Below are 25,050 nucleotides of genomic sequence, written 5' to 3'. Positions count from 1 at the left end.
CAGTCTGTGAGAGGCCTTTGGGTCTGCTACCTCCTTACACTCCCATTTTGCCGTCCTGGTTTACGAGAAACAGACCCAAGGAAGGAGAACGACGAATCAAATTTTAGGTTCAATATAAATTTTGTGTCTCTTTGCTATTTGTGCTGGATTAATATGTTTCTAATGTAACTCCTGTGGCATAAGTCACTTCTGCTCTTGGACTAAGGGTATTGTTGTTAATATTTCTCGCTGTTCTATAAACCACGTGTTTGTCAGTTAATGTGATCCAGTAAATTGACTGATGGAACCAAGCTGGTGAATCATATTGAGGGAAGTATAACATATCTTCCTGATGCTGTGCCACAGTGACCATTCCTTAAAACATTAGATTGAAAGGGTCTTCAAGAACACCACCACCATCCCTGTGCCAATGAAAACACATGCAGCGTGCCTGAATGACTACTGCCCAGTGCCTCTGACCTCCATAATTATGAAGTACTTCAAGAGATTATTCATCGCTTATATCGACTCCTGCCTCCCAGCCTGCCTTGATTCCTTGCAATTTGCCTACCAGCGCAAAAGATCCATGGCAGACTCCACCTCCCTAGCCTCCCTGTAACATAGGGATAATTAAGATACTTAGCAACTACAGCTCCGCATTCAACACTATAATCCCAACCAAACCCATCTCTAAACTCTGAGACCTCGGTTTCTGCTCTCGACTCAACAACTGGATCCTCAACTTCCTCACCCACAGACCACAATCAGTGAGGATAGGCAACAGCATCTCTTCCACAACAATCCTCAACACCGGTGTCCCAAAAATTGTGTACTTAGCTCCTTACTATACTCCCTGTACACTCATGGGTGGTGTGGCCAAATTTCATTTGAAATCCATCTCCAATGTGGCTGACAACATCACTGTTATAGTCTGGATATCAAACAATGATGAGACAGAATACAGGAAGGAAGTGTCGTGGTACAAAGATAACAATCTCTCCCTTAAGGTCAGCAAAACTGAAGAGCTGACTTCAGGAAGCAAAGAGGAGGGGACACCCCTGTCTAAGTCAAAGGAGCTGAGGTGGAGATGGTTGTGAGTGCGAGTTCCTCTGGAGTGACAATCACCAACAATCTATCCAGGACCACCATCATGGATGTGATGGTGAAGTCAGCATAGCAACACCTCTTCTTCCTCAGGAATTGAAGGAAATTTGGCATGCCCATCGATCATTCATCTACTTTTGTCGATGCTAGATGCAACATTGAAAGCATTCTGTCTGGATGCATTATGGTTTGGAATGGCAGCTGCTCTGCCCAGGACTGTAAAAAACTACAGAGACTTGTAAACAGAGCTCAGTCCATCACACAAACCAGGCTTCCATCCATTGACTCCATCTACACTGCTTCTTGTCTCAGAAAGGGGACCACCATCATCAAAGACCCCTTCCACCCCGGTTATAATCTCTTCCAAGCTCTTCCATCAGGCAGAAGAGCCAACAGCTGAAACACACGTATCAACATGTTGAAGAACAGATTCTTCCCTGCTATTAGTAGACTCCTGAATGGAAATGTCCAATTTCAAATCTAATGTTGATCTTACTTTTTGTGCACTCTCTTTGCAGCCATAACATTGTATTCCTCGAACTGTTCTATCAATTATGCACTTTGTATGGTATGATGTATTTATACTGCATGCAAAACAAAACTTTTCACTGTACCTAGGTACGTGTGATGATACTAAATCAAATCAATTCAAATCTTGGCTTTTTAGCTGCTGAAAGGGTGTGTCACATCAGGCAGAAATCCTCAAATCAGCAGCAGAGTTTAATAATAAGGGCTCACCCACATAAGGTTCATGTCAGGAGTATTGTCTTCTTTCAGGTGATTCCCAGTTTAAATTCTCTTCCTCAATGATCAGTGGAGGCTGTGTCATTAAATGTAGTTAAGCTTTGTACATATTCTTGTTTAAATAACGAGTGATGAGTTCTCCAGGAGGCAGGATTGTAGTGGTCAGTTCATCATTAATTCATTAGTGACCTGAAGGAATAGCAAAGTGAGTGTAAAGGCCGAATGGCCTGCTCCTGTTCCTATTCTTTATGTTCAAGGGTAAAGCATCATTAATATTATTGAAACAAAACCTTCATAAAAAGTGTCTTTTGACGCAACCAACTTGACCTTCCATTCCCGATAGCCACAAGAATCATTTAACCCCAATGAAAGTGCATCTCACCATCCAGTAACAGTGTAGGGTACAGATTGGGTTGGATGACAAGCAGTTATTGCTAAAAGAAACTGAAAGAACTGTGGATGCTGTAAATCAGAAACAGAAACAAAAATAGAGGTTGTTGGAAAAGCTCAGCAGGTCTGGCCGTGTCCTCAGTTCTGAAGAATGGTCACTGGAACCACAACATTCACTTTGATCTGCTGAGCCTTTCCAGCAACTTCTGTTTTTGAAGCTGTTGTTTCTGATTATTGTGAAGCTGCAGGGAATATCTCTGAGATTGAAGTGTAGAAAATTGTTCAAGGACAGTGTCTGAACTGTAGTTTGACATCTTTTGACAGAGCTGGGTGCTGAAAGTATTTGCAAGGATGTTGGATCCACTGGAGTGTTGAGTTGTAAGGAGAGGCTGAATAGACTGGGACCTTTTCTCCAGGAAGACTGGAGGCTGAGGATGACCTTATAGAGGCTTATAAAATCATGATGGACACAGATAAGGTCAACAGGCAAGGTCTTTTTCCAAGGATAGGTGTGTCCTAAACTAGAGGGCTTAGATTTAAGGTGAGAGGGGAAAGATTTACAAGGGCCGAGAAGGATGACTTTTTCACACAGAGGGTGAGCTGGCAGAGAAAGTGGTAGAGGCCAGTACTCTAACAACATTTAAAAGACATTTGGCCAATTACATGAGCAGGAAAGGTTTAGAGAGATATAGGCACTAGTTAAGTTTCCGATACCTGTTCAGCATGGTCGAGTTTACATGCTGGATGACTTGATGTCTCCATGACTATATGACCTGAGGTTTGACTTAGGTAGATCTAGACTGACTGATTTTATGCCCAGTTTGAACTTAATCAAACCTAAAAGGTGTATTTTCCATAACCGTGAATAAGGGAGGTCAGAGTGAAGATTATTAGTGATGTATCAGTTTTGCTTCTATCACGTAAGAAGGTAGAATGATCATAGATAAAATTCAGAAGTATTCATTGTTCCAACATACATACATAAATAATTTACCTGTACATGAATTCTGATAAAAGCACATTACATGTTTACAACTTGAGTACAATGGATTTGACAAAAATATATTTTCATCTCACATTACAGAAACTCATTGCTGCTTTTGAACAATTATTATATAATCGACAGTTCATCGTAACAGAGTATTAACTGGACACCTGTTCTTCATCTTTCTTGTTCACCACATCATTTCCATTCTCCTGTTTCTCTGTTTCTTGGTCAGGATTGAGCCGGGGAGTGGTTGTTGTGTCCGAGGTGATGTTGATAGGGATGGTCCATTCATTCACAGATGGAAGTGCCAGGCGTGGGGCTTGAACCTTCAACTGACCGTCCTGTGACAAACAGCATCGAAGAGCTTCAGCATCAACATCCTCTGGCAGCTGGAATTCTCTCCTGAACTCTTCATATTTGTAGCTGTAACAGCCGCCGCCATCATCACATTTCTTCTCGTGTTTTCCTGTCACCAGCACTTTTCTTCCAAGTACTTTCACCCTCAGGTCTTCTGGGGAGAAGTGCTGGACATTCAGGGACACAGAAAAGCCATCACCATCCTTGTTCTCGGATTGTCTTTTATCTTCACCACTAGCATCAAACTTGTTATCGTGAATTCTTCGCACTTCCCCGAAAAATTCTGCTGTCAGATCCTCAAGAACTCGATTGATGAACCTCATGCCCTTTCTCGCTTCTTCCAACTGTTCCCACATGTTACATTCAAGTGGTTCCCAGAGCCTGTGTGCAACAGGCGCCAGTGTGTATACAGGCTGCTGGCACAGACGTGAAGGGTGGAAAGCCCGATAGCTCAGCATTGTCTCTGCCTCTTCTCTCACTTCCCTCAAACTGACTGATGTGAACTCCCAGTCTTCAGTCTCTGATCTGCTGCAGCACTCTGAGCTCACACCTTATATATTCTACTGCCAGAAATCCAGACATTTCCAGAATGACCGCAAGTTTGCTGGATTTATCACACATAAGCTGACAATAAATAGCCTCATATCTCAGCCTTACTTTAAACAAGAATGACTCGACTCTGACACTCACTGGAAGGATTCCAGAGACTTCCGGAATGTACTCAGAGTGACAGGACAGATGAGAGGAGCAATGTTAATGATTGATTGGCGAGAGAAGGCTGAGCATGTGCGGCACAGTGATGTTTGTTTGAGAAGAGATTGATTCATTGAAATATCAACTGAAACCATGAGGGAATGAAGAAACAGTGTTTGGTTGAACAACTTTGTTATTTTCAGTGATTTATAAAAGATTAAAGGGATATGTATCAGTTTCTGATGTAGTGAAATGCACAAAAGTTTTATTTATGTCCTAGAAAGTATTTTAGGCCTTTAGCTCATTTGTAATAAAGATAAAATATATTTTAAAATGATATACTTAGAAATTTAGCTACTTTGTCTTTCAAAATTACCAAACCCTGTTGCCAACTATGATGTGATGATATGAGATTTCCAAAAATAGAAAATGAATAATAAGCAACAGTCGCTTTGGTATCACACAGCACAAAGTGAGGCCATGTGTCATCTCTTGTGAAAGTGCTAACCAATCAAATGTATTCCTTTGCCTAAACTCTGGAAATTATACAGCATTAGTGGTGCTGGAAGAGCAGAGCAGTTCAGGCAGCATCCAACGAGCAGTGATGCTGCCTGAACTGCTGTGCTCTTCCAGCACCACTCATCCAGTATTTGTTTTTCAGCATCTGCAGTCATTGTTTTTACCTCTGGAAATTATACCTTTAAACGTTTATATACAATTCCATCTTTTTGGACGCTTTAAGAGAAGACAAACAAATTATTTTAATATGTTAGATTCATTAAATTGCTATCATTTATTTGACATTTGTGCAGCATTTAACACATTTTTATTGATTCTGTTGTAGTATTGTTCCTTTCCATCCATCACTGTTGATGTTTCTCACAGCTCTGCAATAAGCTTTTCTGTATCAATGTAACTCCGTAATGTTAATGATGGGACAAGGCCACTGACTGATGCTGAGGAGAATGTTACATAGCTGATTGGTAATGTCAATTGAACCTTTATTGAAACATGCCATCAGAGGGAACTTTGGATTGCAGTTGCTGTAAAGATGGAAGAGCGCATGCAGAAGTGTAGACGTAGGGATCACTCTTTATAAATAACGGTTCTCTCAGTGTCAGGAGAAACCTCTCTGGCAGGGAGTCATTAAATTGAATTCTCTTTCCGAGTGAGCACTGGATACTGCATCTATGAATATATTCAGTTGTGTGGGAAAGATCATTGTTAATATGGAAGTGATGGGTTATTGTGATAGACATAAAACTAGAGTAGAGGCTATCGTCATTATCAGTCAGGATGTTAATGAGCAGCCTCGCAGGATTCAAGGGCTAAATGGCTTACTCTGTTCCTAGTCCTTGTGTTCAAGAATATTGTTCATACTCTTATTCAACTGGAACCTTATAAAAGCTATTTATGATGCAAGTAGCTGCTTTTATTCCCAGATAATTTTGCCGATTTTTTTTTTTCAACCCAGTGTAATCAGTTCCCACCATCCAGTAAGTGTGCGGTGCAGTGATTAGTGTCTGTGTCGAGCAACAAGCTGCTGTTGTTGCCCATTATGAACACGAAGAGAAACTCTTGTGTCTAAGAAGGTCCTCGGGTTTGCTGTACTGGCTCTGTACTGCAGTTCGATCTCCTAGACAGAACCAAGTTCAGATTTAGGCAGATCTTCACTTGCTGAGTCATTGTGTGTTTTAAATTGATCCCAGTAAATTATATTTTTATCTTAACTGACAAAAATGTCAACTTTGAGAATTTTAATGATGGAGCAGTTTTAATTTATGAGGTTAAAAGGAAGAATCATTGTCATAAACTTTCAAAAGAGTTTATTTTTCCAAAATACGTACATAAGCAACATTTTTAATAACCCAGTACATAATGACAAGTTGAAGACAAATACTTTTCAGCAATATACATTCATCCTGGTCTGAGAAATACATGACTGCATATGAACAGTTCTTATAACTGTAAAAGTCCATTGTAACAGTCTTAGCTGTACATCTGTTCTTCATCTTTCTTGTTCCCCACATCTTTCCCACTCTCGTGTTTCTCGGCCTCTTGGTCAGGATTGAGCCAGGGAGTGGTTCTTGTATCCAGAATGAAGTTGATGGGAACGATCAGTTCATTCACAGCTGGCAGTGCCAGACATGGGGCCTGAACCTATAACCAACCGTCCTGTGACAAACAGCATCGAGCAAAGTGGTGGGTTTCAGGGCAGGGGCACGCTGTACGGACAGGTTAGCTTTGGCCAGTAAAGTGACCTCATAGCCAGTTCTCCAGGTGGCAGTGAAATGCTGGGTTGCTGCTGGATTTAGCAGCAGGGAGACCGAATGGGGAACTAAAACAGTGCCTGGGTGATCCAGCACGATGGGGGGTGTCCTTTTCTACTGTTATCGCGGCTGCTGCCACAGCTCTCAAACACAGCAGCGTTCCCCTTACAACAGGCGGTAAATGTACAGAGTAAAAAGCAACAGGGCTGTGGGGATCCCCATGGAGCTGTGTTAAGATGCCGCATGTAAACTCCTCGGATTCATTGACACTGAGGTAAAATGGCTGAGTGTAGTCTGGAACCCCCAGGGCAGGAGCAGAGACTAATCGCTGTCTTAATTCAGTGAATGCCTGTTCCATCTTTGGTGTCCAGGTCACTTTTGTTGGCTGCTTTGGTGAGGATGCCTCCCGTAGGGGCTCGTCAATGGCACGGTGGTCTGGGATCCAGTGCCTGCAATAATTTACTATTCTCAGGAAAGCCTGCAGCTGAGTTCTTGTGGCTGGCGGGGGAAGCTGAGTAATGGCCATGACCCGTTCTTTGGATAGTGCCCTGAGGCCATGTGAGAGTTTGTATCCCAAGGACTGTACTTTGTATTGGCAGAGTTGCATTTTCTCCATTGAAACCCTGTGTCCATCTTTTGCTAGACAGTGGAGCAATGCCTCAGTGTCCTGTGTGCATGATTCAGCAGAGGTAGAGGCCGGTAATAAATCGACCTTGTATTGGAGGAGGGTGCTGTGGCACGGCAGGTGTAGGGTGGAGAGGGTACAGTGTACTGCAGCAGCGGGGACTGTGAGGCTCTCAGTGTAACCCTGGGGAAGCCGGTTCCATGTGTACTGGCAGCCGCCGTACATAAAAGCAAAAAGGTACTGGCTCTCGGGGATCAATTTAATAGAGAAAAAGGCTGGGCAGAGGTCAATCACACAAAAACAGGGAACGGAGGCAGGGATGCTGCTGAGTATGGTGTTAGTGTCCGTGACTACTGCGGAGCAGGGATCCACAATTGCATTTACAGCCCTCAGATCCTGGACAAAACACCACTTTCTTGGCCTCCCGGGTTTTGGGTTGGGTATCATGGGTGTATTACATGGACTGGTCATGGGAACTAGGACACCCTGTTGTAGGAAGGAGTCAATAACCGGCTTGATCCCTTCTACTGCTGCTGGCGACAGTGGGTATAGGTGGCAGAATGGCTCCCTGTTTGAGAGTGACTGTGTGTATTAGGGTGGACACCACTTGGCGTGCATGTTTGGGGTGCTGTGTCCACAGTGATGCTGGAACATGGGCCAGCAACAGGCGGTTTTCATCGGAGGGGTCAGTGCCGGGGTTTGCGTCGTAATAATGGCTTGGAGTGTTGCAGGAGCGCAACGCACACAGAACTCATCCTGCCTAAGTTGGGCAACCTCTACCGGGGGGCCGGGGGCCTGACTAACTGAGTCAAAGTGGAGGGGTTACACTTCTAAAAGAGAAAGCCCAACCCCCGTACAACTGAGGGGAATCTAGGTGCTTGTGAGTATGACCAGGCGCAGCTGGAGCTGGCAGGGCCGGAGCTTCGAGGGAAATGGCTGCCCACAGCATGGAGTAGTGTGTATCCAGGATTTCCAGCGTGAGACCCTGAGGGGGGCAGTGGATGCTGGCATTCAACTTGCACAATGTCTGCCGACCCAGGAGGGCCACTGAGCATGAAGCGGAAATCATTGCAGTATTGGGGACAGTGACAGCTCTGATGCTGAAGTTGACAGGGTCAGATAGTCACTCTACCATGGGTACTTCATACTCCCTGATGAGATGCTGCAGGCTTAAAATTATTTGGACCACGAAGCAACATTTAATTATGCCAATATAATTTTCTGAAAGCAGTATTGGTAGTTTGGGAGATTTAGTTTTAGAGTTTTCTTTTGCATTTTAATTCAGCCATATAAAGTTCACGTTTATTCTCATGCAGAATCATCCTGCACCTCAGTCCAGGATGCCAAAATGCTACTTACACTGTATTATACTATATCATTGAACTCTATTGTATTATTTTTAAATAAACATACTACTGAAAACTCTGATAGAGAAGCAGTGTACAGTCTGAAGCCAATTTAGCTTTAGTGCAACCGTTTGGATCTACTTTAGTCAATTCTTTGACTAGTTAGAGAGTGACAGAAGGGCAGTCATAGTGTATATGAAGAGCAGGAACATTAATACCTTATTAATAAAACTTATGCAGAACTTTCATTTCATAATTACTCATTGTTCCTTAAAAGAAAAACCATCATAGATCACCAAATGCAAATTAATTCAAGACACCTCTGGATCTTCAGCTGCATGGATTGAAACGTTCAATCACCAGCAAGCAAATGTGCATGCAAGGCTGAACCCAAAGAGTCCAAGTTTCTCGAATGTTCAGTGATCATGTGTGTCCAGGCACTAAGACCCTGCTGAGTACCAGCATGAACTGTGACAGGCTGCCGGACCGTCTCTGCTTTCTCTCTCACTCTCTCTCTGTCCCTGTCTGTCTCTCTCTCTCTCTCTCTGCGTCCCTCTCTCTCTCTGTTTCTGTCCTTGTCTCTCTTTCACTCTCTCTGCCTTGTCCTTATCTCTCTCTTTAACTCTCTCTCTCTCTCTGTCCCTGTCTCTCTCTCTCTGTCTCAGTCCTTGTCTCTCTCTTTCACACCCTCTCTCTGTCCCTGTCTCTCTCTCTCTCTCTCTCTGTCACTGTCTCTGTCTCTGCTGCCCTGTGCAGCTGGGAAGCCAGTAACACAGCCCCCTCATCCAACCACCCTAGGATCAAGTTCCTCAGCAACAAGGAATGTGTGGTGTACTGAGGGAGGGCTGTGGTGCTGGGAGGGATTCCTTTTCTTTCAAAGGTTTCGGGACACCATGATTTCAAGTTTGGGGGGTGGGTGGGACGGGGCGTTAGGGCTGACCACTTCCCTAAACCTATCTAAAGTCATGCCATTAAGGGTCGCCGTACCTACCTTCCCTATTCTGCTCCCAAACGATATTGGCTGGTGACCTGTATAAACTGGGTATTCCCTACCTTACTCTCCAAGCCTGATGATTACAGTGGCACTTGTTACTTCCTGGAGAGATTCAGTGTTCACGGACCGCTGCCTCAGCGGGACAAGTTAGACTTGTCCCCAGGGTGGTCCCTCTCCTGAGGATTGGGAGTCCCGCAACCTCATGGACCTCTGGTTCGAGCTGGGAATAGAGAACAGACTGCAGCACTGACAAACACAGAAACACACAGGACAAACAGATGAGAGAAAAACAGGACAAACAAAAGACAGACAAACACAACAGCAGGGCCCCTGTCAACCTCCCACGATCTGGGGACTTCTTTGGATTGAAGCAACAATTTAATCGGTGATCTCTCCTTCTATCTTGCCAGGCTTCCCTTGCCCGTCCCGTCTGTCCCCTTGGCTGGATCAGGATCACGGTACAAACCCTGGCTCAAGTCGGATCACGTGTCTGCCGAGTTGGTTAAAATTTAGATGACCAGTTCAAGAGTGTACCCCGTCGATGTTATCAGGGAGAGTCCATGGTTGCTCAACGCCGAATTGCTGCAATAGTTGGTTTGGAATTGTGGCTCCCCTCCTCAGTTGTCCAGCCTTTGCTCTAGGTCTGATCGAGAGTGTGAAGCTGGAAAAGCACAGCAGGTCAGGCAGCATCCGAGGAGCAGGAGAATCAATGTTTCATGCAGAAGCCTTTCATCAGGAATGAGGCTTGTGGGCCGGGGGCTGAGAGATAAATGGGAGGGTGTGGGGTTGTGCGGGGAGGGTGGGGGGGAAGTTAGCTTAGAAAGCTAACTTGGAAAGGTGAAAGGTCAGAGGGTGGGAGTGAGGGACAGGTCCAGAGGGCGGAGCTGAGTTGGAGGTTTGAGAGTGGGATAATGTGGGGGAGGGGAAATGAGGAAGCTGTTGAAATCCATATTTATCCTGTGTGGTTTCAGGGGCCCAAGGCGGAATATGAGGCTTTCCTCCTTCAGGCATCGGGTGGTAACGGTTTGGAAGTGGAGGTGGCCCAGGACCTGCATGTCCTTGACAGAGTTGGAGTTGAAGTGTCCAGCCACAAGTCAGGGGTGGGGTTTGTAGATGAGGGTGTCCCAGAGATGTTCTCTGAAACGTTCCACAAGAAAGTGTCCTGACTCTACAATGTAGAGGAGACCCCAGCAGGTGCAACAGATGCAGGAGATGACATTGGTAGAGGTAGAGGTAAATTTCTGATGGATGTGAAAGGATCCCTTGGGGCCTTGGACGGAGGTGAGGGGAATGGTGTGGGCACAGGTTTTGCACTTCATGCGATGGCAGAGAAAGGTGCCAGGAATGAGGTATGGGCTGGTGGGAGCGTATGGACCTAACGAGGGAGTCACGGAGGGAATAGCCTTTCCGAACACCTATATAGGCGGGGAAGGAAATATCTCTCTGGTGGTGGGGTCCGTTTGGAGGTGGCGGAAATGGTGGAGGATGATGGTTTATATGCGGATGTTGGTGGGGTGGAAGGGGAGGACCAAGTAGGTTCTGTCCTTGTTGCGTTGGGAGGAGTGGTGTTTAAGTCAGTGGTGTGTGAAGTGGAGGAGTCGCGCTGGAGGGCATCGTCAACCACATGAGAAGGGAAGTTGTGATCGTGGAAGAAGGAGACCTTCTGGTACTTTCTGAGGTAGAATTGGTCATCGTGGGAACAGATGTTGCAGAGACTACACAAGCCAGATCGACTGAAACTGACAAGCTGTTTATTACAAGCGATATCGCTGGAAGAGAAATTGATCAAGGGTTCTCTTCCCTGTGCTGAGAATCAAGCCATTTTATATAGGAATATTGTACAATGATGATAATTAAAAATAGGGAAAATACAATGGTCTTGATAATCAAGTGAACCAGTTACAATGGTGATAATCACAAAGCAATTATCAGAAGAATGTCTTGAATCTAGATACAATGAAGCATCCTGGCAGCTTCAATCAGTTTGTAATTTGAGGAGATTCCAGCTCGCTTTGATGGTAGGTGGGATGGTCTGCTTCCTTGGCATTAAGGTGTTTCCATTGTTGCTCACCTGTGAGCCAGGTGTTCTGATGCCACTCCGACTGACCTGAGCTTTGTGCGGCTTTGGTATTACTGGGGTACGAGACTGCCCTTAGAGCTTTGGGACAGCTGGGTTTATCGGGTCCAGGAAGCTTATTATCAGGTTGTCTTGGGAAATGTATTTCCTGGTTTGTGAACGACTACGGTCATGTCTGGTTTCCCTTGTCAGTCTGTTTGGTCAATGCTGAGGCATTCTGGGTGTTTCATGTATTCTTTTGACAGGCTTGATTTTCTGTGTTCTGTGTGGCCATGCTGTGTGTAGACAGGTTCGCAGATCTTTTCCCACAATTATAAAATCCCGTTGCGAATAATGGGTATGCTATAGGATTTCCAATTACTGTACAGAAAATGAAGAATGTGCAAAAATGGTTCAGATCAAGCCAGCAACAAACAAGGCCATTCGGTCCACCAGGCCAGTGTCATCCCTTTGGAAGCAGTATTCAATTACTCACATCTCCCATGCTCTTTTCCCAAACTCTGCAAGTTTTAGGAAGTGTGTGCACAATTCCAGTTTGTGAGAGTCCTTAGAATCTGTTCCCTGAGTGCATAGGTTTAAGGTGAGAGGGGAAAGATATAAAACAGACCTACGGGGCAACTTCTTCACACAGAGATTGGAACATGTATGGAATCAGCTGCCAGAGGAAGTGGTGGAGGCTGGTACAATTGCAACATTTAAGAGGCATTTGGATGGGTATATGAATAGGAAGGGTTTGGAGGGATATGTGCTGGGTGCTGGCAGGTGGGACTAGATTGGGTTGGGATACCTCGTCGGCATGGATGGGTTGGACCGAAGGGTCTGTTTCCGTGCTGTAAATCTCTATGACTCTATGACTCTAAATAGCACAACAGAAGGAGAATAGATAACTATTTAGTTTCACTATTAATTCAGACTTTTTGACAATTGCACTGCATGTAATATTTTTGTAATGGATCTCCTGTGGCATTGCTCGCTTCTACTCAAGCACTGTTGAGATTGGTAATATTTCTTGCTGTTCTGTAAACTACTTGCTTGTCAGTCAGTGTGATCCAGTCAATGTGCTGATGGAACCAAGTTGCTGAGTGACATTGAGAGAAATATTACACATCTTCCTGATGCTGTAGATAGGGACCATTCATTGAAACATTAGATTCAAAGGATCTTAACATGGTAGATGCTAAACTGATGTGTCACATCAGACAGAAATCCTGGAAGATTGATTTAAAAATAAGGACCGACCCATCGAAGGTTCATATCAGTAGAATTGTCTTCTTTCAGAGGACTATCAGTTTGAGTTCACTTCCGCAATGATCAGTGGTGGCTGCAACATTCAGTGCATTTGATGCTTTGTACAGATTATTGTTTACATGAGGAGTGATCAGTTATCTGGGAGGCTGTGTTCTGTCCATCATTGGTGACCGTATGGAATACAGACATATGTTTGATGGGTGGAATGGCCTACTGATGTTCATAGTAGCATAAGAGTGTAAGACCTTGGAGCAGGAGTAGGCCATCTTGCCCCTCCAGCCTGCTCCACCATTTATTAAGGTCATGGCTGATCTTTTCGTGTCCTCAGTTCCACTTACCTGCCTTCTCACTGTAATCCTCAATACCTTCATTGTTCAAAAAAAAGGTCTATGCCCTTTGTCGCAGTTTCATCTGTCAGTGGAAACATCCTCTCTATATTTATCTTATCTATTCCCTTCATAATGTTATATGTTTCTCTAAAATGACCCTGATTCTTCCAAATTCCAATGAATATAATTGCATTCTACTCAGTTTCTCCTCATACGTCAACCCTCTCAACTCTGGAATCAACCTCGTGAAGCTTTCTCAAGTAAGAGACCAAAACTGCACGCAGTACTCCAGGTGTGGCCTCGCCAGCACTCTATACAGCTGCAACATAACCTCACTGCTTTTAAACTCAATTTCTTTTGCATTGAAGGACAACAATCCATTTGCCTTCCTAATTACGTGTTGTACCTGCACACCAACCTTCTATGATTCATTAAAAAGGATGCCCAGATCCCTCTGCATAGCAGCACACTGCAACGTTTACCTTTCAAGTAATAGTCGTTTTCACGGTTGCTCCTACCTAAGTGGATGATTTCACATTTATGAACATTGTATTCCATCTGCCAGACCTTTTACATGCTCACTTGAAATATTTATGTTCCTTTGCATAGTTTCCCAGTCCACCACACACTTTGCTGTGCCACTCGTCTTAGTGTCATCTGCAAAATTTGAGACATTCCACGTGGTCCCCAACTCAAAACAACTGTGTAAATTGTGAATAACTGTGGTCCCAACACTGTTCCTATTCTTTATGATGAAGTGTATATTATCATTAAGATTATTGAAACACAAACTACATAAACGTTGCTTCTGATGCAAGTAACTTCAACTTTCTTCCCTGACAATTACATTGATCAATCAACCACAATGAAAGTGTTTCCCACCATTCAATAACTGAGTGGTGGACAGACTGGTGTCTGTATTGGATGACAACCTGTTATTGCTCATGATAGTGACGCTGCAGGGATTATCCCTGAGACTGAGGTGTACACAATTATTTCAGCACAGTCTCTTCACAATAGCTTGACATCTTTGTCAAACCTGAGCTCAGAATTCGGCAGATCTTGACCACCTGATTTTGTTTCTGTCTTTTAAATTAATCCAAGTAAAAAAGGCTTCTTTCCCTTCGTTGAGAATAATGTAAGTTAGAGTGATACATCAGTTTTCTTTTTATCAATTAAATAGGCAGAATCATCATAATTAAATTTCAAAGGTGTTTATTCTTCCAATATACATACAGAAATAAACCACAAGAACATTGATAACAGCACTTTACAGGTTTCCAAGTTGAAAACTATTAATTGGACAGCAATATCTCTTTATCTCACATTCACAGAAATTCATTGCTGCTTTTGAACAATTATTACATCTTCAGCTGGTCATTGTAACAGAGTCTTAACTGTCCATCTGTTCTTCAGCTTTCTTCATCCCCACATCCTTCCCACTCTCCTGTTTCTCTGTCTCTTGGTCAGGATTGAGCCGGGGAGTGGTTGTTGTCTGCAAGGTGATGTTGATGGGGACGGTCCGTTCATTCACAGTTGGCAGTGCCAGGCACGGGGCTTGAACCTTTAACCGACCGTCCTGTGACAAACAGCATCGAAGAGCTTCAGCATTGACATCCTCTGGCAGCTGGAATTCTCTCCTGAACTCTTCATATTTGTAGCTGTAACAGCCGCTGCCATCATCACATTTCTTCTCGTGTTTTCCTGTCACCAGCACTTTTCTTCCAATTACTTTCACCCTCAGGTCTTCTGGAGGGAAGTGCTGGACATTCAGGGACACAGAAAAGCCATCTCCACCCTTGTCCTCGGATTGTCTTTTACCTTCTCCATTAGCATCAGATTTGTTGTCTCGAGTTCTTGCAATTTCCTGAAAACATTCTGCTGTCAGCTCCTCAAGAACTCGATTGATGAACTTCATGCCCTTTCTCGCTTCTTCCACCTGTTCCCACCTGTTACATTCAAGTGGTTCCCAGAGCCTGTGTGCAACAGGCGCCAGTGTGTATACAGGCTGCTGGCACAGACGTGAAGGGTGGAAAGCCCGATAGCTCAGCATTGTCTCTGCCTCTTCTCTCACTTCCCTCAAACTGACTGATGTGAACTCCCAGTCTTCAGTCTCTGATCTGCTGCAGCACTCTGAGCTCACACCTTATATATTCTACTGCCAGAAATCCAGACATTTCCAGAATGTCCTCAAGTTTGCTGGGTTTATCACACGTGAGCTGAAAATACATGACGTCACATCTGAGCCTGACTTTAAACAAGAATGACTCGACTCAGTGACACCCACTGGAGGACATCCACAGACTTCTGGAATGTTCTCAGATAGTGACATCATAGATGGGCGGAGCAATGTTAATGATTGACAGCTTAGCAGAAGGCTGAGTCTGTGCAGGAAAGTGAGGTTTGTTCAAACACAGAGAGGATTAATTTATTGAAATAACAACTCATGACAAGCAGGAAGGACGAGGCAGTGCTTGGTTTTTCTAACATTCCTGTTTTCAGTGATTTTGTTGATATGAATGTGATATTCGTCTGTTTCAGATGGAGGGAAATGTAAATGAGTTTCCTTTAAGATCAGTAAAGTCTTGATTGCCTGCAGTCAATTACCTTCTTTATGATAATGATAATGTCTATTAGAAAATGAAACAGCTCAAAATGAAGCTGTCTCCTTTAATATTATAAAACGCCGTGCAAATGATGGGTTTGGTACAGGATTTCCAGTTACTGCATCGAAAGTGAAGAATGCGCAAAAATGGTTTTACTCGGCCCAGCAACAAACAAGGCCATTCGGTCCACCAGGCCGGTGTCATCCCTTTGGAAGCACTATCCAATTGCTCACATTTCCCATGATCTTTTCCCAAACTCTGCAAGTTCTGTTTTAGCAAGTGTATGTACAATATCAGTTTGTGAGAGGCCTTTGAATCTGCACCCTCTTCACATTAACATTGTCCTTTCCAATTCACAAGAAATAGCACAACTACAGGAGAATATCTAACTGTATTTAGGTTCAAAATTAATTCAGAATCTCTGACAATTGCGCTGCATGTAATATGTTTGTAATGGATCTCCTGTGGCATTGCTCGCTTCCACTCAAGCACTATTGAGATTGTTAATATTTCTTGCTGTTCTGCAAATCACTTGCTTGTCAGTCAGTGTGATCCAGTAAATATGCTGATGGAACCAAGTTTCTGAGTGGCATTGAGGGAAATATTACACATCTTCCTGATGTTGCATATAGGGACCATTCATTGAAACATTAGATTCAAAGGGTTTTGACATGGTAGATGCTAAACTGATGTGTCACATCAGACAGAAATCCTGGAGTTGGAGGATTCGTTTAAAAATAAGGTCCTGCCCATCGAAGGTACATATCATGAGAATTGTATTCTTTTGGGGGTTATCAGTTTGAATTCTCTTCCCCAGTGATCAGTGGAGGCTTTTTACAGATTGTTGTTTAAATAAGGAATGACCAGTTATCTGGGAGGCAGGATTGCTGTGTTCTGTCCATCATTAAATCATTGTTGACCTTATGGAATACAGAAATGTGTTTGATGGGTGGAATGGCCTACTGATGTACAAAATAGGATAAGAACGTAAGACCTTGGCGCAGGAGTAGGCCATCTGGCCCTTCTAGCCTGCTTCATCACTCAATAAGGTCATAGTTGAACTTTTTGAGGCCTCAGCTTCACCTACCTGCCCTCTTACTGTAACGCTTAATTCCTTCATTGTTCAAAAAAATCTATCTTAACTTTAAAAACCTTTACTGAAGTAGTGTCAATGATTTCAGTGTGCTGAGAATTCCATAGATTCACAACCCTCTGGGTGAAGAAGTTAAGTTTTAATTCTGCTCCCCCTAATTTTGCATCTGTGTCCTCTTGTCGCAATCATCTCTGTAAATTGTGAATAATTGTGGTCCCAACATTGTTCCTATTTTTTTATGTTGAAGTGTGTAGTATCATTAATATTGTTAAAACAGAAACCAACATATATGTTGCTTCTGATGGAAGGAACTTCACCTTCTCTCCCTTACAGTTACATTGATCAATCAACCACAATGAAAGTGTTTCCCACCGTTCAATAACTGAGTGGTGGACAGACTGGTGTCTGAGTTGGATGACAACCTGTTGTCGCTCATGATAGTGACGCTGCAGAGATTATCCCTGAGACTGAGGTGTACACAATTATTTCAGCACAGTCTCTTCGCAGTAGCTTGACATCTTTGACAGACCTGAGCTCAGACTTCGGCAGATCTTGACCACCCGATTTTGTTTCTGTCTTTTAAATTAATCCAAGTCAAAAAGGCTTCTTTCCCCTAATTGAGAATAATGTAAGTGAGAGTGATACATCAGTTTTCTTTTTATCAAGTAAATAGGCAGAATCATTATAATTAAATTTCAAAAGTATTTATTCTTCCAATATACATTCAAAAATAAACCACAAGAACATTGAGAACAGCACTTTACAGGTTTCCAAGTTGAAAACTATTAATTGGACAGCAATATCTCTTTTTCTCACATTCATAGAAATTCATTGCCGCTTTTGAACAATTATTACAACTTCAGCTGGTCATTGTAACAGAGTCTTAACCGTTCATCTGTTCTTCAGCTTTCTTCATCCCCACATCCTTCCCATTCTCCTGTTTCTCTGTTTCTTGGTCAGGATTGAGCCGGGGAGTGGTTGTTGTATCCGAGGTGATGTTGATAGGGATGGTCCGTTCATTCACAGCTGGCAGTGCCAGGCGTGGGGCTTGAACCTTCAACTGACCGTCTTGTGACAAACAGCATCGAAGAGCTTCAGCATCGACATCCTCTGGCAGCTGGAATTCTCTCCTGAACTCTTCATATTTGTAGCTGTAACAGCCGCTGCCACCATCACATTTCTTCTCGTGTTTTCCTGTCACCAGCACTTTTCTTCCAATTACTTTCACCCTCAGGTCTTCTGGGGAGAAGTGCTGGACATTCAGGGACACAGAAAAGCCATCTCCATCCTTGTCCTCGGATAGTCTATTACCTTTTCTGTTTTGGCCATACCTGTTGAGAAATAACGATTCTCTCAGTGTCAGGAGAAAACTCTTCTGGCTGGGAGTCATTAATTTGAATTCTCTTTCCGAGTGAGCACTGGGTACTGCATCTATGAATCTACTCAGTTGTGTGGGAAAGATCATTGTTAATATGGAAGTGATGAGTTATTGTGATAGACATAAAACTGGAGTAGAGGCTATCGTCATTATCAGTCGGGATGTTAATGAGCAGCCTCGCAGGATTCAAGGGCTGAATGGCTTATTCCTGTTTCTAATCCTTGTGTTCAAGTATATTGTCCATAATTTTATTCAACTGGAACAAATAAAAGCTGTTTATGATGCAAGTAGCTGCTTTTATTCCCAGATATGTATACTGGTATTTTTTAACCCAGCGAAATCAGTTCCCACCATCCAGTAACTGTGCAGTGCAGTGACCAGTGTCTGTGTTGAGCAACAAGCTGCTGTTGCTGCCCGTTATGAACACGAAGAGAAACTCTTGTGTCCAAGGAGGTCCTTGGGTTTGCTGTACTGGCTCTGTACTGCAGTTCGATCTCATAGACAGAACCAAGTTCAGATTTAGGCATATCTTCACTTGCTGAGTCATTCTGTGTTTAAATTGATCCCAGTAAATTATATTTTTATCTTAACTTACAAAAATGTCAACTTTGAGAATTTTAATGATGGAGCTGATTCATTTTATGAGGTTAACAGGAAGAATCATTGTCATAAACTTTCAAAAGTTTTTTATTTTCCCAAAATACGTACATAAGCAACATATATAATGGCTCAGTACATATTGGCAAGTTGAAGACAATTAATTTTCAGCAATATACATTCATCCTTGTCTAAGAAATACATGACTGCATATGAACAATTCTTATGTCTGTAAAAGTCCATTGTAACAGTCTTAGCTGTTCATCTGTTCTTCATCTTTCTTGTTCCCCACATCTTTCCCACACTCCTCTTTCTCTGTCTCCTGGTCAGAATTGAGCCGGGGAGTGGTTGTCGTTTCCGAGGTGATGTTGATGGGAATGATCCGTTCATTCACAGCTGGCAGTGCCAGGCGTGGGGCTTGAACCTTTAACCGACCGTCCTGTGACAAACCGCATCGAAGAGCTTCAGCATCGACATCCTCTGGCAGCTGAAATTCTCTCCTGAACTCTTCATATTTGTAGCTGTAACAGCCGCAGCCGTCATCACATTTTTTCTCATGTTTTCCAGTCACCAGCACTTTCCTTTCGAATACTTTCACACTCAGCTCTTCTGCGGGGAAGCCTTGGACATTCAGGGACACAGAAAAGCCATCTCCATCCTTGTCCTCGGATTGTCTATTACCTTTTCTGTTTTGGCCAAACCTGTTGTCCTGAATTCTTGGCACTTCCTGAAAAAATTCTCTTATCACCTCCTCAAGAACTCGATTGATGAAGTTCATGCCCTTTCTCGCATCTTCCACCTGTTCCCACATGTTACATTCAAGTGGTTCCCAGAGCCTGTGTGCAACAGGCACCAGTGTGTATACAGGCTGCTGGCACAGACGTGAAGGGTGGAAAGCCCGATAGCTCAGCATTGTCTCTGCCTCTTCTCTCACTTCCCTCAAACTGACTGATGTGAACTCCCAGTCTTCAGTCTCTGATCTGCTGCAGCACTCTGAGCTCACACCTTATATATTCTACTGCCAGAAATCCAGACATTTCCAGAATGAGCTAACATTTGCTGCGTTTATAACACATGAGCTGAAAACAAATGACTTAATATAATCAAGAATAACTTGACTCAATGACACATTGGTATATGTTAGAGACTTCTGGAATGTTTCTTTTTCCCAGTGGCAAGTTTTACAGAATCAATGTGCTAACATTGTAACATGATATTAATTAGTCATAGCGCTTTTTGTTGTTTATTGGACAGTAAACCATGCAAGTACGTATAAAGTAATTAAGCCTCATGAGGTTCAAGTGTCTGTGGGTTGTATGAGAAGCTCTCTTTAATAATGGTGTGACTACTAAGACAAACAGCTGTTACATTCTCCAATGTCATATCCAGACTCTTGAAAACTTACGTAACTGCATAAGTATGTAGCATATTGTTGACCATAAGCACTCAACGACTATTTCCATTCATTTACAAATGCAACCTGACAGCATTTGGCTTTACTTAGATTCTGACTTTTAATACTATTTCTCTGCAGTGGAATTAAGTCAGAAATAGACCAGCATCTCATATCCAAATAAATGTTGACCGAGCGCAGTAAAACAAGTGAAATGGCTTGTGCTCAGAGGGGATAAAAGGACTGAAAATTAATTTGTGAAAGTGTTCCAGGGAATTAATTTTATTCTATATTAATGATTTCTGAGGAAGATAATGGAGGTAAAAAACAGACTTTGCACTTATATAGCACTTGTCATAACCACTTGATATCTCAAAACACTTCGAGTCTATTAAATACTTTCAAATGTCTCTATTGTAACATTGGATATGCAGCGGATATTTGCTCCCAACAGACAAATGTGATAATGTCCAGTGAAACTATTTTTGAGGATGTTGTTTGTGGGATAGCTATCAGCCAGAATACAATTCCATTGATGGTCTTCAAAATAGGGCCAAGCTATCTTTTACCATTACCTAAAAAGGCAGATGGAACCTTGGTTGTATATCGCAAAGTTGGCACCTCCAAAGTGCAACACTTCCTGATTTTTTGTGGTCAAGCCTGAAGAAAACTCTTGTGGCAAGAGTACTTGCCATCTGAACCACAGCTGAGGCTCAAAATAGTAACTGGTATTGTTTCATTCGCACCCAAAGCAGAGGGAAAGTTTTTGGGATCCAATATATAGATAATTTGAGACATGTCAAGTAGAATCCTTAGGATAACAGTGATCTTGGATGCTGCCCATTGCTCCGTTATATTGCAGACTAATTGATACTGGAAGAAAGTGAGGACTGCAGACACTGGAGATCAGACTCGAGAGTCATAGGGTCATAGAGATGTACAGCACAGAAGCAGACCCTTCAGTTCAACTTGTCCATGCTGACCAGATATCCCAACCCAATCTAGTCCCACCTGCCAGCACCCGGCCCATATCCCTCCAAACCCTTCCTATTTATAGATCCATCTAAATATCTCTTAGATGTTGCAATTGTACCAGCCTCCACCACATCCTCTGGCAGCTCATTCCATACACAAACCATCCTCTGCATGAAAACGTTGCCCCTTAGGTCTCTTTTATATCTTTCCCCTCTCACCCTAAACCTATGCCCTCTAGTTCTGGACTCACCGACCCCAGGGAAAAAACTTTGCCTATTTACCCTATCCATGCCCCCCATAATTTTGTCAACCTCGATAAGGTCACCCCTCAGCCTCTGACGCTCCAGGGAAAACAGCCCCAGCCTGTTCAGCCTCTCCCTATAGCTAAAATCCTCCAACCCTGGCAACATCATTGTAAATCTTTTCTGAACCCTTTCAACTTTCACAACATCTTTCCAATAGGAAGGAGACCAGAATTGCATTCAATATTCCAACAATGGCCTAACCAGTGTCTTGTACAGCCGCAACATGACCTCCCAACTCCTGTACTCAATACTCTGACCAATAAAGGAAAGCATACCAAATGCCTTCTTCACTATCCTATCTACCTGTGACTCCACTTTCAAAGGACCTATGAACCTGCACTCGAAGCTCTCTTTGCTCAGCAACACTCCCGAGGACATTACCATTAAGTGTATAAATCCTGTTAAGATTTGCTTTCCCAAAATACAGCACCTCGCATTTATCTGAATTAAACTCCATCTGCCACTTCTCAGCCCATTGGCCCATCTGGTCCAAATCCTGTTGTAATTTGAGGTAACCCTCTTCGCTGTCCACTACACCTCCAATCTTGGTGTAATCTGCAAACTTACTAACTGTACCTCTTATGCTCGCATCCAAATTATTTATGTAAATAACAAAAAGTAGAGGACCCAGCACCGATCCTTGTGGCACTCCACTGGTCACAGGGCTCCCGTCTGAAAAACAACCCTCCACCACCATGCTGTCTGATTCATGAAATTGTTTTGTTTTATTTGTTCAGGAATTTGAGTGTCACTGACAAGGCCAGTGCAATATTTGTTGCCCATCCCTAATTAAACTAGAGAAGGAAATGTGAGCTGCCTTCTTGAACTGTTGCAGTCAATGGGGAATGTATGTTTTGTATGCCTGTGTCCAGAGTCCCGTCATGAAGGGAGTTCCAAGATTCTGACCCAGCAACAGGGAAGGCATGGCCAATTTTGTTTAAAGTCAAGCTGGTGTATGAATTAGAGGGGGATTTACAAGTGGTGCGTTGCCATGTGTGGCAAAGATTATGGAATTGGAAAGTGCTGTCAAAGAAGTTATGAGTTGCTGCAGTACAATTTGTGGATGGTCCACATTGCTGCCTTTGTGGGCTAGTGGTAGAGAGAAGGAACATTTAACATGCCAAATGGGATGCCAATCAAACAGTCTGCTTTGTCTTGAATGGTGTCAAGCCTCTTAAGTGTTGTTGGAGCTGCACTCGTAACTTTTGCTTATTTATATAGCTGTCCACTTGAGTTTCTATTCCATAGTAACCCCAAGGATGTCATTAGTACATGATTTACTGCACTGCCACTGAATGTCAAGGGGGAATGTCTAGACTCTCTTGATGGAGCTAGTCATTGCCCTGTGTGGCACTTGAACATGTGCGTATATTGTGAATATCACTTGATACTTCACAGCCCAAGTCTGTATGTTATCCATGGGAGCATTGACTTCTGCATTGTCTGAGGAATTGTGAATGGCACTGACAATTGTGCAAACATGGGCAAAGGTTATAAAGGTGGGAAGATAGAGCAGCTAAAGATCTTTGGGTCAAGGACATGAGCCAGAAAGCAAGTGAAATCCCAGATAATTTCTTTTGTGTTTTTACTGCTACATATCACTAATATTCCTGACAAGTTAATGGTACCATGCATTGAAATAAACAAGCTGCTGCCACCTAAGAAAAATTAATGTGATCACTGCACAGCATTTAAGACAAAAGCACAGCAGGTCAGGCAGCATCCAAGGACCAAGAGAATCGATGTTTTGGGCATAATCACTTCATCAGGAATCCATTTTGGGCATAAGTCCTTCATCGGTAATTGATACCGACTGACTTCTATCATTGGTCAACTCCATTATCACTGCAACATGCAATTAGCAAGAAGACGACAACAGGACAAAAGAGACCACCCATGAGAAAAATCAGCACTCTGAGGAAGTAATCAGAATGGGGCTGATGTGACTGTCAGGAAGTAAGGCATTGGGGACAGGAGAGGTCAAGAAGTGTGTCCAAGACTCTGATGCTGTGCAACATGTTCTCTATCTGCAAAATCGAGGCAAAAAGACTGTAGGCATGACAGCCCTGATGAAGGGCTTTTGCCCGAAACGTCGATTTTCCTGCTCCTCAGATGCTGCCTGACCTGTTGTGCTTTTCCAGCACTACTCTGATACAAAAACATGACAGCTACAATGTCGATCAAGGCAATGAGGTTCAAAAGATTGTCTAAAGGTTGAGCAAGGTGAAAATCGGGAGTGTAGTGGAAGATTCTATACTTCAGGAAACAAACATAGCTTTCTTTGCAACCACAAGACAAGAGATCTGAAGGTTTCATTGCCCAACAATGCTAAGGTAATATATCCCAAGGCAGGTGGAGAGAATTTGAACAGGGAGGGGAGACATCCCAAGTTTCATGGTTAATGATCTCAGAACAACAATGTAACTAAAACAGAGCAGAAGCTCCTGCTAAGGCTAGTTAGGAGTATTCAACACTGTGCAAAACCAACTGTAAGGGGCTTATGTACTGAAAAGAAGCTGCAACACTTTATTTTTTTAAAAAGTCACTTAAAATTACTCAACTTCTGTGTTGGAAGCTTCAGAATACAATCTGTCTTACAGGAGCTGCAATAACTAGTTACAGACTGAGAGTGAAAATCCAAAGATTACTACCCAAGTCATTTGAAAATTGATAAACAGATCAGAAGAATTAGCATATGGCTGGAGACCTGACATTGAAAAAGAGGGGTGGGCTCCTTTTTATGGGACAGTGTCAAGCAGCAGTCAGTCATGCTTCAACCATTTTGAGACGCCCTTGACCCTGGCATCAGGAAGACAATATACTATCTAGGATTCACTGTCATGGCCGCAGAATCTCCTGTCTGTGCAAGGATCTTTTCCCTTGGGTGGGAGAGTTTAAAACTAGAAGGCATAATTTTAAGATTAGAGGAGAAAGTTTTAAAAAGGACATGAGGGGCAACTTTTCCCCACAGACAGTAGTTTGAATGTGGGATGAACTACTAGAGAAAGTGGTGGATGTAGGTGTAGTGACAATATTTAAAAGATATTTGGATGAGTATTTGGAGGAATATGTGCCAAATGCAGGCAAGTGGGAGAGATTGGTTTGGAAACATAGTTGGTATGCACTAGTTGGATCAAAGGGTCTGTTTCCATGCTGTATGACTCGAGGTCAAGAAATCATATTTAATCATTTTTATACATGAGAATGTTTAACACTAGGTAGAGAGGAATCAACAGGTTGTGCAATGTGCTTTCATATATAAAGTTGGGGCCAATAATTAAGTAATTAAAGAATGCAAGCTCAGCAAACATTCCACATTGTGAGAAACAAAAGCTTTATCAAGGATACAATGTAAAAATCAATAAATAAGGAAATATAAATGACATAAGGCATTTATTCTGTCTTGCACTCATTTAAAGTGTATTCAAAACAATTTTATTTTAAAACATCAAAAACTGCAATAAAATGCATTCCATAACAAAGTTCAGTAACAGATAAAACAAATTGGAAATTCTTGAAACATGAAAACTTCAGTCTTCCATTTAACAATGAAGGTGAA

General features: G+C 42.9%; 3 protein-coding genes across 3 annotated transcripts; all 3 read right to left on the bottom strand.

Moving 5' to 3' along the window:
• Positions 1–3,228: 3,228 nt before the first annotated feature.
• On the bottom strand, positions 3,229–4,147 carry LOC140465545 (heat shock protein 30C-like). Its single transcript, XM_072561084.1, has one exon. It carries the CDS (start codon positions 4,018–4,020, stop codon positions 3,361–3,363), a length of 660 nt encoding a protein of 219 aa, XP_072417185.1. The 5' UTR covers positions 4,021–4,147; the 3' UTR covers positions 3,229–3,360.
• Positions 4,148–14,342: 10,195 nt separating this feature from the next.
• Positions 14,343–15,386, bottom strand: LOC140465760 (heat shock protein 30C-like). Its single transcript, XM_072561487.1, has one exon. It carries the CDS (start codon positions 15,195–15,197, stop codon positions 14,538–14,540), a length of 660 nt encoding a protein of 219 aa, XP_072417588.1. The 5' UTR covers positions 15,198–15,386; the 3' UTR covers positions 14,343–14,537.
• Positions 15,387–18,890: 3,504 nt separating this feature from the next.
• Positions 18,891–19,853, bottom strand: LOC140465544 (heat shock protein 30C-like). Its single transcript, XM_072561083.1, has one exon. The coding sequence runs from the start codon at positions 19,729–19,731 to the stop codon at positions 19,072–19,074; it is 660 nt and encodes a 219-aa protein (XP_072417184.1). The 5' UTR covers positions 19,732–19,853; the 3' UTR covers positions 18,891–19,071.
• Positions 19,854–25,050: the final 5,197 nt, after the last annotated feature.

This window comes from Chiloscyllium punctatum, chromosome 42 (genome assembly GCF_047496795.1).
Source record: "Chiloscyllium punctatum isolate Juve2018m chromosome 42, sChiPun1.3, whole genome shotgun sequence".
Classification (NCBI taxonomy): Eukaryota; Metazoa; Chordata; class Chondrichthyes; order Orectolobiformes; family Hemiscylliidae; genus Chiloscyllium; species Chiloscyllium punctatum.
Note: the sequence above shows the minus strand (reverse complement) of the source record. Positions and strands in the feature narration are given on the sequence as shown.

Bases quoted from the DNA above. Each gene is read 5' to 3' on its own strand.
- LOC140465545 (XM_072561084.1), bottom strand. From the start codon at position 4,020: ATGCTGAGCTATCGGGCTTTCCACCCTTCACGTCTGTGCCAGCAGCCT.
- LOC140465760 (XM_072561487.1), bottom strand. From the start codon at position 15,197: ATGCTGAGCTATCGGGCTTTCCACCCTTCACGTCTGTGCCAGCAGCCT.
- LOC140465544 (XM_072561083.1), bottom strand. From the start codon at position 19,731: ATGCTGAGCTATCGGGCTTTCCACCCTTCACGTCTGTGCCAGCAGCCT.